We start from the raw sequence: 13732 nt of genomic DNA on the forward strand, positions 1-13732 counted from the left end.
TAAACGCCTCAGCTCTGAGCCATGTGGGGATCTTTGCTCTGAGGGGTAAGTATTGCCATGTTACCATCAGTGGGAATGGTCCAAAAGTACCTTCCATTTGTATTCTGCCAGGTTATCTCTGTGGAAACGAACATGTAGTCCAGCCTATAGTTTTGTGGAGCCGCATAGTGTGAGTAATGTCTATCTTGTGGGTGGCACAGCCTGCATATGTCTTCTAGTTGAAATTTGCCTATTAGGTTCCTCAATGTTTTGGCTGCCGGGGTGGGTTTACTTTGTTTACCATCCGATGTGTCCATCCCGGGGCTGTTGTGCAATTGAAGCCCCCACCCCCAAATACAGGCTGACTTTACCATACAGGGTCTTGAAAAACGATGATATTTTGTTGGGGGCATATGTGTTGATTATGCACACCTTGTTTTCAATCAGTCCCTTTATCACCACTATCCTCCCATCTGGGTCCACTGTGGACCATACTAGCTGAAAGGGGACATGCGGAGCGATCCAGGTAATTACTCCCCTAGCGTATGCCGAGTATGCTGCCCCAAAAGTAGTGCCTTTCCATTTTCCCCGTATTACCTCTTGTTTCTTTCGTTAGATGGGTTTCCTCTCATAGCGCTATGTCAATTTTCTGCCTCCTCAGATACATCATTATCTTGTTCCTCTTTAATAATTGTTGAGCCCTCTGACATTCCAATTTACTATCTTAAGGTCTCCCATTTACAGCCGTATCCTTTCCCACCTCTATTCCCCCCCTCGTCATTCGCGTCACACGCCATAGCGCGTGGGTGTAAGCTCGTTCCCCAACTACTTCCACTACTAACTCCCCTCCCTACCTCCCCTGCCCCCCCTCCCCAACTGTTGCCCAGCTCCATCCCTGGATCTCAGGCGTTCCCGCATTTGGTCCTATCCTGGTAGGCCGGTGCTAGGAGCCCAGCAGGGGGTTGCTGTCCTACTAGTAACCCAACTAACCTATCTATCGGGTTATGGATTTGGGTTCTCCTTCCCTGTTAGGCAGAAACCTGTGCAGTTCCCTTAGGGAACACTGCAAAAGATTTAGGACTACAGGTGTTAGCAGTAAACCCACTTGGTGGCAGTCTGTACCACCCAGATTTACCTGGTAGCTGTTGCTGAGCAGTCAGACTTCCCTCAAGAAGAGTTGGGCAGTATGCAAAGTATACACAATAGGCACTCGGACACAATAATACAAGCAAACACTGACCAGAGCTTTGGTATCAAAGTATATAATTATTTATTTAAAAACACACTGAAACACTCCAGCACTCTTATTGTAAAACACTCTAAACACAGTTACTATTATAATATATACACCCCTTTCCTTATCAGATGAGTCTTAGTAAAACACCACTTATTTTCATACAGAGGTGAGCGCTTAACTAGATCGCACTCCAATAAGTTTGTGAAAAAGGGAGGGAAAAAGACAGAATATGGAAAGGTACACCACTCTAAGATTTGGGAACACTGTTCGCAAGGCAGAAGAGCAAAAGTCACTAGTGAGTCAAAGTCCAAAGGCTGGGCCCACTCTTGGAGAGAGCAGAGCACAAATGCGCCCAAGATCACAGTTACACTAGGCTTAGAAAGTCTTGCAGAGAGTTCAAAAAGAGTTGAGAGGCTCAGAAAAGTTTAGCCAGGGTGTCCCAGGCTAACCCAGGTTCGAAAGCCGGGGGCTAAATCTACCCCCTACAGTCGGTGGCAAGGGAAGTCAGGCGGGACACAGTACCTTAAGTGGGAAGGATCCTCCAGCGGTGGCAGTTGTTCCTGGCAGTGGGTGCAAGTCGCGTCGTCTTCCAGGGGAAGAGAAGATCTCGACTTGGAGGAAAGATGAAGGTCGTTGCACTGCCAGGGAAGAACCAGCCGCAGAGATTTCCGGTTAAAGGTAGTACCCTTTAATTTGCGGTCGTGGTAAAACGTGGTATCCCGGTTTCTGGGGTGCTTGGCACAGGCAAGGCGGCCACGAGATGCATCGGGAAGGCGAAAAGACGGTGAAACTGGTTATCCCCACCAGTCAAAGGAAGAAGACTCTCCGGCGGGAGATCTCCTCTGTCGTTGGGAAAAGTGGTGAGACGGTCCAGCAGGGCTCCACCGGTGGTGTCGTCGTGGCAGGTCGGCTCAGCTTCTCCCTCGTCGGATTCTTGGGTCCTGTGGCGACTTCTGAAGTTCCAGTCCCCAAAGCCCTGCTTTTATGCAGAAAACCCCCATTCACTCAGCCTAGCTGTCACTCAAACATGCTAAGTGGTGAGCCGGCCGGCTCACCACTTGGGCCAATCAGGACGGAGTGCGACGTGAGTTGCCTAGGCAACTCAGTCCAAGGTGCCTAAATCCCCCTCACCCCTCCTAAGTACCCCAGACACAGTGGCACCACTTTGGAGGGCTTCTGTGGAGAAGCCCGCCAAAAAGTGGAACAAAGGGCTCGACTTGGGTTGGAGTCACAGAAGAGAACACAAACGCCATTTTAGAACCGAGTTTTGGCAAAAAATACCAACCGGAGAATGAATATTAATTAAATACCCCGGCGGTATGTTCGAGGCTATCGTAATTAAATAAAGATATTCGCCTCGAACAATGGGAAAATCCCATAGAGAAATATTTGCGGTTGAATATAAAAAGTAGTATCCACTGCCACCAGCCAAAACTCGATCAGGGGGGACGGAGACGTGCCCCCTCGACTAACAGACCCCGGGGCAATTGAATTGCCCCAGCTAGTACATCCACAATATGATGGTTTGTACTGGGTCTGTTAAGAATTTAAGACTAGTAAAGTCAATGGTGACTTTAGATGCCCTGGGAGACAGTAGTCAGTCCCAGGGTATGGAGTCTATACTGGGGGGTCACTATGCCACCCCTGTGTTACTGCACTGAGGGTGCTGTGTAACACACATGAAGCCCTATGGGGTAAAAGACCCCATAGCCCATTAATCACATCTAGATTCAAAGAAACACACTCAAATCATGCCCAAGAGTGAGGGTAAAACAGTCTCACTGTTGGCAGGAGAAAAAAATAAACCCCAAAAATCCAGCGAAGCTGCTGGGATACTCACTAGGTTAGGAAATTCAGCCTAAACCGAGAATTCTCCCTAACACTCCCTCCCACTTGGTGCCTCATCAACCTGCTTGTCGTTGTCTAACATCCCATAATAAGTCCCATTGTCGCAGGTTATATAGCACCTCAGCGTCTGGAACCATTTTCTCGTTACTCTGTACCGCTCTCCTTCTGTTCTCTGCTCCCAACGGGCAATTCTGTGCATCTAGCCATTCTGTCGCATCATCTGGGGTCTCGAAAAATATTGCCCCATTCCTGTGGAACACCTTCAACTTAGCCGGGTACATAAACATGTATTTTTAGTTGGCTTCCCGTAGTCTCCTCTTAACCATTCTGAAATTCAGTCATCGCCTTTGCCCCTGGAGTGTGTAGTCTGGGTATGCAGTGACAGACGCTGACGTCCTTTGTATAGTACCTCCTTTTGCGGAAATGTTCCAGGATCCTTTCTCTGTCTCAATTTAATATCTTGGCAATGATTGGTCTCGGTGGAGCTCCCGGGGGGAGGGAGGGTCGTCATGTCAGAGCTCGGTGCACTCTCTCCACCTCAGATCCTTGAGTGAGTGCCCCTCCCCCTATCTCTTCTAACAGCATGATCTTAACATACTCCGTGGGATTCGATCCTTCCTGCCCTTCCGAGAGTCCCGTACGCGCCCTTCGGCTTCCTCTGCTCGGTTCTCCAGATTGCTTACTTGTTGTCTCATTGCGTGGAACTCCGATGCATGCGCAGCTGTGTTCAATTTCACAGCTTTCTCCAGCTCGTTTGTCCTTTCCGCTATTGATCTTACATCCTTTCCTAACACATTGAAGTCCACTTGTACTGCATAGATTTTCACCTATAATGATTCTTTGAGTGTAGTCATGGCGGCCTCCAGTTTCGTTTCCCATGTCATTTTTAGGTCCGCTATGGCCTCTAAAATGTGTTGGTCATCACGTGCTGGAGAGGTCTCCCTGTGCATTCCTTTTTGTTCCTGGCCCCCTCTGTTGTTGGTAATGTCTTTGCAAAGTCCTCTATGGTGGCTTGCTTCCCCTTTGTTTTGAGTGGTTTGGCTGCCATTATCCTGTGACCCAGCGCTACAAATAGACAGTTGAAGCCAGAGTATGTTGTGTTTACCCTCCTTTGCTCAGTGTTAAATTCTGTTGAGGGGCTTCCGCTGTGTTGACTGAGGTCGCAGTGCCTCCTTCTGGGTGTAGGATTTCTGTATGTTCAGTGCAGCCAGAGTATACAGCCTTCTCTGGCTTGCCTTGGTTACTCCTCGGCCCCCGCTCTTCCTTGGTCAATGTTTAGGTCTCGGTTTCGCTGCTTCAGGGGGGATAGTGGTCAATGTTCCTCTCAGTGGTCGTCCTTGCATGCTTTTTTAGAGGGTAGTATGCTGTGCGCCTGTCCTGCGCATCTAACTGGCTCCAGTTCTTATGCTTGCTTCCCGGTGGCACCTGTCTCTCTGCCATGTGTTCCTCTCTCCCGGTGGGGCACAGGTTGTATTTACCTGGGTGTTGTTGTTCCTGGGCCCCAAGTGGGTTGTACTTCTTAGTCCGCAAATCGCGTTTCACTGTCTGGTTGGACTAAGCTTGTGTCCTGGGTTGCAGCCGCTTCCACCAGTTTTTGGGGTGGCTTCACAGTTTATGTGCGCCCACGTGTGTCTTCTTGGCGCTACTTTCACAGGGGCTGCCGTGGTGTGTGCTGCGGCGTCTCACTCCGGTCTATCCTCCGGTGTGCGCACGCAGTGTCTGTTCCTTGCAGGTCCCTCCCCGTGTGGCATGCTACTCTGGGGTCTTTTTCCGGTAGCCGTGCATCTGGTGCAGAGAATATGGTTTAACCCTTGACTTGGTGTTATGGGAGTCACAGCTCCCTCTTAGGGTCCCGTCCCCATCTCCCTTTACAGTTCTTCTCCTGGCAGTTTGTGAGGGGGAGGCAATCTCGCCTTACAATGGGTGTGTTCGCGTGCACCCCTCTTATGTTCTTGGTGTGCACAGCTGGGCCAATAATGTTTTTGTTTAAGGCTCCGTGGCCAGCTAATCCCTTCTGCCTACCAGAGCCCTATGTAGGCAAGCGTGTGCCAGACAGGCCTCCATTTCCGCATGTTTTTCCACTGTGTGGATCATGTCTCCACTGTCTCTCTCAGCTTGGCGCCGTGTGCCTCCCTGATGTTTGCCGGTTTATTGTTCTTTACTCTGGTGAACTTAAAAAAAACTTGCCTTGTCATTTCCCAGCACATTAATCTTGTGTGGATAAGGCTTCTATGGATACTTATGTATCCGCAATGTTGCACCGCCTTTACTCGGCAGCCGCTGCTCGAGCGTCTTGGGCCATGCCGTCTGCCTCGTTAGCAACAGTGTGTCTGCAGCGAGGCCTGGCTCCCGCAGAACACAGCGGTGTCTCCGATCGCCTGCCTCCGGGCCGTACCTGCGCTGTAGTCATTCAGCGGGTCCTCCCACGGTCCTTGTAGTGCCCTTCACTCGCAGTGGGTACTGGAATCCTTGTATGCTCTATTGCGTGTTTGAGCCCCACTTCTAACTTTGTTGATGCACTTTCCCGCAAGGGGTACCTCTGCTGTGGCTGTCACAGCAGGGGGTGCGCTCCTCTTGGGCCGGCAGTTTCGCCTTTGTCTTGGGCCGTCCACCATTTTCGATTTTTCTTTTTTTTTTTGACGCATTTCTCGCACTTTTCTTCAAATCTGCTGCTATGATCCTTACGCGGCCATGAGCTTATTGTGCTCCGCACCTTCACAGGAGGAGAGTTCCTCTTAGTAATTGTGCATTTATGAGTCGTATGCTGTACGGATCGGCGGGAGCTTCAGTGAACCCCCGTCCTTCTACATGGCTCGCTAGCCACGCCCCATTTGCAATGCATAATTTTGAGTCGTTATCAGCGCATACCCCAATAGGCAAATCAGAGTAGACCTTTGTCCTTGCCAAAGGCCACACCCTCTGCCCACGGCAGATAAGTTATATTACTATTTTGTGTACTTGCGTTTTGGAAACTTCAAAAAAGTAAAACGCAACAGATTTCCAAAAGCATACTTTCAAGTCCTTGCTGATGCTTCTCATGCAACTTTGCTGCAATCCTGTCCAGCACTCCGATCTGGAGACGCAAGCAGAATTTTTTTTTCAAATTTAACCTTAGAGCTTCAGCCATTCCACATGCCCCAATAAGTAAATCAGAGTAGGCATTCGTCCTTGCTGAGGGCGAGGCTCATTTTCCATGCACCATACTTAGATCACTATTGTTTGTGCTTACATTTGGACACTTTGGAAAATTGAAACACGAAACAGATTTGCAAAATCATGCTTTCAGGTCCCTGCTGATGCACCTTGCGCAGGTTTGTTCAGTACAGCACTTAAGGCTGTAGCCGCAAGCAGGATATTTCTTTCCATTCAAACCTAGTATGCTGCATGCCCTGCTTGATGAAATTGGAGTACACGATTATCAAATGATTGCAGGGCAGTTCAATGGGCAGATCACCAATTCATCTAGTACTTTAAACAGATTAACCTGCTGCTGGTAATGGGGTTCTTTTGTGAAGGTGCCCTTCCTCCAAGTGTTAGGTTTCCAATAGGAGAGTGAGCCCTGTTCACCTCAGCGCTGGGATATTCAATAAGTAACTGTTGTAACGAAGCAGTCTTCAAAACCATTCTTGATGCTATATTTGTTAGCCGACTCTGGTCTTTCTCAAGGCATGTGGCTTATCGGCCAGTCATTGCAGCGAGGTTGTGGAAATTAGTCTGGCTTCCAATATCTTGTCCCATTATAATCACAAATAAGGTTCAGCGTGCTTGGTAATTATCTGCTGATTAGCATTGTCTCAGAGTGTATGCAGATTTTGAAAAATGTCAACACTTATCCAGTCCCCTGGTGGTCATGTCCACTTTAACCCCATTGCCAGTCCCTCATGATCATATATTATATTTTTGCATTTTTAAAGCGCTCACCGCCCGTGGGCATCGAGGCGCTGTTACAGGAATTATTCGGGTTTTTTTTTCTTAGTTGCTTATTTATAACGCGCTTAAACACCCAGAGGTTTCTAAGTGCTGACCCGGGGATCGAATCTGTGTTGCTTCGTGTTTTGCTTCCAAGGCACGCACGTTGCCGCTAAGCTATCCTCCCGGGCTATCATGGCAAGTAGCAAGATTATCCGGCCACTGCCCATGAGCACCGGCTATACCTCGGTCACCAATGGTATATCACTATTTTTTTGTACCCACATTATGACACTTTTCAAAAAATAAAACTGACACATTTGCAAAACCATGCTTTCAAGTCCTTGCCAATGCTCCTTGGACAACTTTGTTGCAAATCCATTCTTCTTTGATTTTTTCAAGTGTCAAAATGTACGTACATATGTCATATACCTTGGCTCCCAGTTGACAAAATCCATTCAGACTTTGCAGAAATATTCAAGAGTCGATCTATCTTTCTCAAATCTTTGTGCACATTCATGAAATGGCAGCAAAGTTATAACCCATCGAAAAATGTTGAACCTCCCCCTCTAATTTTGACCCATCTTCAAAAAATCCCACCAAACTTTGCAAAAACCTAATCTGGGTCTTAAATCTTCATGCAAACCTTTGTGCGGATTCGTGAAACGGCAACAAATGTATAAGCCCTTCAAATACTTTAGGACCCCTCCTCTAATTTTGTTCCCTCTTGGCAAAACAGCACCAACATTTGCAGAATCATTCAAGGTCATGACTAGAATTTATCTCACAATTTCATACAGTTTCATTCAGTTGCACCAAAGTTGTATACAATCCAGTCTGCTTTACAGGGCTGGTGAAAAGCAAAAATATGTATGGATGCAAAATCATAGCACTGTCCCTGAACTGTTTGTGGACATCGGAGATGAAAAACCGTTTGTGTTTTTTTTTTTGTCCCATCCTCATCATCCCAAAGATTGTTTCATTAGTTTGCGAGTGCAATCTTGTATTTAATGTTTTTACCGCTATGTTCGTGGACAAAGGACACTGTCCACGAATCCAGATTGGCGGTCGTTCCTCAAAAATGACGCACCTCATGCTTTTCACTATCAGCGGGAGCGTCTAATGTCCCCAAACATCACGCCGCCAACAGACCAATCTGAGGCCCGTCCGCGGAACGACCGGGAAGTGAGTTTGCAGACCGAACCCAGCTATCACTAATTTGTTTTTCCTACTTTTTCCCGTTTAAAAAAAAAAAAACAAATAAACTGAACGGATTAGCACCAAATTTACAAAAGCACGCTTTCCGCACCAAGCCAAATTTGGTTATGTTTGTATGTATAGCCCCATAACAGTTGGTGGACTGAAAAGTTGGCCCAAGTTCGGCATACTGGTCTAGTGTGCACTGGCACAGGGAAATTTGACTAACCCCACTCAATCGCCCTGCACAGGGGTGGAGCGGGGCCCTGGCCCTGTGCTATCAGTATAAGCGAATCCGGGAGATTGACAAGTTTTGTGATTTTTCAAAAATAGGCAGTTGGGACACAATATAACATACACAAGGCTATAGCAGACCCCCACGTGCATGTCTGCTACAGACCTGGGCAATGCTGGGGGGGTATGGCTAGTATGGTATAAAGTTAACTACCACCAGATACATTTAAATATAAATCCATACAGACTTTATGCAAAATGGACCATCATTTGTATCATATTTGCTGTTAAGACTGCACAGTTAAACATATTTGTAAGTACAATGTAATACTGCTTGTCTTAACGCTCCTGTCTTTCATCCTAGGCCGTTACTATGTACCACTCTTGAGAGCCCAAGACAACTCTTTTTCTCCAGTGATTGGTGTTCCTTGGTCACCTGAAACGACAGACAGCGTGCCTCTGTCGCCTCATCCCAGATTTGCTGCTAGCCCAATGGACCCACTTTTGGCAGTGCGCGCGTTTGCTGGTCCGATGAGTCCATCTAAGGTAAGCTTGTTCAACAAGCTGAAATTAAAAATGTGGGTTTGGGTTTTATCATGAATTCTTGCAATTAACCTTGTGGGAGGAAAGCATCCTCTATATGTGTAAGACTTTCCTTTAGTCTTAGGCCATTATTTTTTGTAGGAAAGTCCCAGATTGAAATATCCTCATTTTGTACACTGCAAAAGATGTATTTATTTGCGACTCCTTTCGGGTACATTCTGTGTTCGTATCACCCATTTCAGTTGGGGAGAAGTGTGCTTTTGATAGTTGTTAGTAAGTTACTATGTACCCCCACACTGCTTTTGTTTTACACAATGTCCTGACTTTTTGCAGAGAAGTGAAACCTTCAGCTTCACTCACTGGCCTTTTGCTAATTTGTTATGGGGAAACATACTAGTCTTTCAGACAGTCGGTATTGGGGGAAACTGTTTTCCTTTGGTCTTTTTACTGGTTATCAGTTTGGGTAACCTTGCACAGAGCATCCTTAAATACAGTGCAATTGGATACTTTTGTATCCCTCTAGATTTATACCAAAGGGATTTGGTTACTTTTAAATGTGCCTAAAGACAAGCTGGTGCCAGCAGCTACAGTTTTACCTTTTTGCTTTATTTTTAGTTGGCTCATTCCCATTTATCGTGTTTGGCTAGTGTCCTTGGGCCGTGCCACGAGAATTTTCGCAAGTTCTTTGGCCATTTTGCTCTTTGACCACCTTTCTGCCTTCTCGGGTCAAGAATTCCCTTTTATGGTCCTGGGTTTGCCCGCAAAAGCTGCTGTGTTGTGGGCTTGTGCATGCCATGTGTGTATGGGCGCAGGAAGTGGGCTCGGACTGTCTGGTACCGATCCACCTACTTGTGCCGGTGTCTAGTGTGCATGCATGTCAGCCCCACAGTGGTACCTGACCACTGCTGGTGTGCATGAGTGTTGCAGACCCTGTCTATTGGAGGGATGAGTTTGACCACCCGCCTGAATTTGGGATGAGAGGAATCCTACAGCTAGCCAAGCATATCAGAAGAGCAGACAAGTATACTGTGTAGCTGTGCAGACGGAAGACCTGAGGACGAATCCTGAAGATGCCTGGTGACCATTCTTGCTGTTCCGGTGAAGCCCTGCTGGACTAACTGACCTCAAAAGACTCTTGCTTGTGCTTCAGCTCTTTGGATTGGTAGGCCCAACCGTTCTCAACAGCTCCATTTTGGGCTACTGTGCCAGAAGCAGTGCTGTTGTGCATTTTTAGCTGGGAACGTCAAGGGGGGCGCACATCTCCGATGGTCCTGAAAGCCCCCTTACTACCAAGTTTCAGTGTTCCAGCAATGACTGGTCCTGTTCTGGATGGTTTCCTTTGTTTGCGACTGGTGAGCTGGCTGCTGTTGCCCATGTGCGGTGGCTGTCGCTGGTACTGGCCTTCCCTCGTCTGGTAGATTGGCATGAAGAGTCCTTAATTGGTGCCTGCTGCATTTCTTTGCTGGATCCGACCGGAAATTTGCTTTCACCCGCAGCTCCTGCGCATCTTTCACTGGATCCAAAAGTTGGAAAACCTACCTCCAGGTACCGCTTTTAGTTGGACTTTAGAAAAACTAGCCTAAGGGCTTAGCAAAACCATTCAACAGAGATGGTACAGTACAATACTCCAATCTCAGTATAAGGTTGTACCACCTGAGTATGTTGTAGCGTAGAGTGAAGGTAGCCAGGCTTATTTTAGGAGGCAGAGAGGGCTGTAGGAAGTACAGTGAACGTGTAGTATGCCAATGGTTCAACAGACACTTAAAACTAGAAGCATTATAAAAAGTAAGTTTATTTTAAATACAGTTAGGCCAAGTTAAGTCTTGGGAGATAAGTACTTTGTCATAGTCATAAACACATTATAAAAACACACCACACAATGCTTTAACCCTTTAACTGCCATGGGTTTTTCCCCCAGTGCAGAGGCCTTTTTTGGTGATTTCGGTATGTCGCCATTCAATGCCTTGTAACTTTTTTGTTACAAGAGATATCTCGGGCAAATTTGGCCCCTTTTTTCCTCACTGTAGGTGGTCGTAACGCCACCCAGGAAACCTAGGTTGCTGTAGGGGGGGTGAGAGAAAATAAGCAAAAAGGGCGAAAATGTTGTGTTTTTTTAGAAAATGCCAATAAAATGATTTACAAAGAACCTGTGGTTTTTTCCTTGTAAGAGCTAGGAACAAATGGTTTGCTGTGCTGAATTCCCTATTTCCTGGCTTTCAAGAACAGGTTGAGTGGAAAAGAAAATTATTTTGATGTGGGTATCAACCGTTTTGTGAGGTAGGCGATTTTGGCCATTTTTTCCAATTGGACATGCATGGACGGAATGGAAGAAAAGGGTAGGAAAGCCGAATTGGAGGACAGAAAGGCATACATTTCTGAAAAGTAGACAAAATTCCAAGTTTAGGAAGGGGTGATTTGTGTAGGTCGGGCAACTACTACGTAGGGAAAAGGCCATAGATTGGGGGGAAAGCGGGAAAATGACTGAAAAAAGGTGTGGTGGTGGACATGGTTGGCTTGGTACGGCAATGGCTTCTATGAATTTTGAGTAAAGCAATGCTCCACTACATTCCCCCGACTCTTGCAGTTAGGAAAGCACACATTTTTTGTAGTGCTTTACAAAACAAGCAATACCACAAGCCAAACACTGAGCCATGGTACACAGGAGTTTTATGCTTATGGCCTGAACAAACGTACTTAGCATGTGTAAATCAGGAAAACCAATGTGGTGAGGAACGGCAGACATACATTTTTTGAAAGGGCACAGGCAGACCTTTTCAAGGGTAGGTGACTTGTGCAAGTTACAAAAGTATATGGTCTCTAAAGCAGCGACTAAATGTAGGGCACATTTGGGAAATGAAAGGGTTGTGTGACAAAGGGCACCAGCAAATGGGTCAACTTTATGAAAACCACACAAACGCAACCAATGTTATACCTCCCGCGTTCCCACAAGTTTACAGATGAAACCGGTACCTCACATGAGTGGGTGCACCTACCTGGGCGCCAAGGGGAAAGCCTAAAACACAAGTAACCCCAAGTCTGTTTTGACACCTGAATTTCACACTTTCTCCAGACAAGCACAACATACAGATCTGGGCCTCTGGTGTCCAAGCCACCAAGGAAAACTGGGAACCCCATGCATTTCCAAAAAAGAGGACATCCGTGGGAATCCGCAGAGCTATGATTTGCGCAAATCGGCCCAGAATTTATTACCCAGACACCCCCGCAAAGTCTGAAATGTGGGGTGTAAAACGCATTTTCCGCACATTTCACTCGGCTCACCCATCGAAACATGCCGCCAACAACACACGGCCTACCGTCCCGCGTTCCCACAGGTGCCCCGATGAAAACCATACCTCACAGTTGTGGGTGCACTAACCTGGGCGCCAAGGGGAAAGCCTAAAACACAAGTAACCCCAAGTCTGTTTTCACACCTGAATTTCACACTCATCATACAGATATGGGCCTCGGGGGTCCAAGCCACCAAGGAAAACTGGAAACCCCATGCATTTCCGAAAAGAGGACACCCGTGGGAATCCGCAGAGGTATGATTTGCGCAAATCGGCCCAGAATTTATTACCAAGACACCCCCGCAAAGTCCGAAATGTGGGGGGGGAAAAATGCATTTTCCGCACATTTCACTCGGCTCACCCACCGAAACACATGCCAACACATGGCCTACCTTCCCGCGTTCCCACAGGTGTCCTGACAAACGGTACCTCACATGTGTGGGTGCACCTACCTGGGGGTAAGGGGGAATCCCAAAAACGCAGCTAACCCCAAGTCGTTTCGGACAGCAGAATTTGAATTTTCTCGAAGTGCACAACATACAGATTTGAGCTTAGCGTGTCCAAGCCACCAAGGAAACTGGGAGCCCCATGCATTTCCGAAAAGAGGCCACCCGTGGGAATCTGCAGAGGTAGGACTTGCGCAAATCGGCCCAGAATTTATTACCCCGAAGCCCCGGCAATGTCTGAAATGTGCCAAAAAAAACACATTTTTCACTTTGTCTGGGGTTCGGGGTAAAACATTCTGGTCCGCTTCGCGCAAGTTGGACCTCTGTGGATTCCCACTGGTGCCCTCTCTTCAGAAATGCATGGAGTTCCCAGGTTTCCTTGATGGCTTGGACACCCAAGGCCCAAATCTGTAGGTTATCTCCCCAAACCCTTTTGTGGTTACCAGTGGGTTAGCCTTTTCCCTTTGCGGCTAGATTGGTGAACCCACACATGTAAGGTACCGTTTTCGTTGTGACACCTGTGGGAACGCGGGAAGGTATGACATCTGTTGTTGGCGGCGTGTTTCGGTGGGTGAGCAGAGTGAAATGTCTGCAAATTGTTTTTTACCCCAAAATTTGGACTTTGCCGGGGGTTCTGGGTAGTAGATTCTGGGCCGATTTGCGCAAGTCAGACCTCTGTGCATTCCCACGGGTGTCCTCTTATGGGAAATGCATGGGGTTCCCTGTTCTTGCTGGCTTCGACACCCTAGGCCCAAATCTGTACGTTGCCCACATGAACAAAATGTGCTGTGGCGAAAGGCTTGGGGTTACCAGCGGGTTACCCTTTTCCTTTTGCGCCCCCGGTAGGTGCACCCACACATGTGAGGTACCGTTTTTGTCGGGACACCAGTGGGAACGCGTGAAGGTATGACATCTGTTGTTGGCGACGTGTTTCGGTGAGTGGACACAGGGAAATGTCTCTGAAATTGGCTGGAAATGAAGACAATTCTCAGACATTTCGCTCTGGCTACCCACCGAAACACACCGCCAACAACACATGGCCTACCTTCCCT

General features: G+C 47.5%; 1 protein-coding gene across 1 annotated transcript in view; it reads left to right on the forward strand.

Annotated features, from left to right (window-relative positions):
- The window catches only part of ANKLE2 (ankyrin repeat and LEM domain containing 2), a 496889-nt gene that overhangs the window by 314795 nt on the left and 168362 nt on the right, over nt 1–13732 (forward strand). Inside the window, exon 8 of the mRNA XM_069620011.1 lies at nt 8769–8950. Coding sequence (XP_069476112.1) covers nt 8769–8950 — 182 coding nt within the window. The remainder of the gene's footprint in view (nt 1–8768; nt 8951–13732) is intronic.

This window comes from Ambystoma mexicanum, chromosome 10 (assembly GCF_040938575.1).
Source record: "Ambystoma mexicanum isolate Mex_15411 chromosome 10, UKY_AmexF1_1, whole genome shotgun sequence".
Lineage (NCBI taxonomy): Eukaryota > Metazoa > Chordata > Amphibia > Caudata > Ambystomatidae > Ambystoma > Ambystoma mexicanum.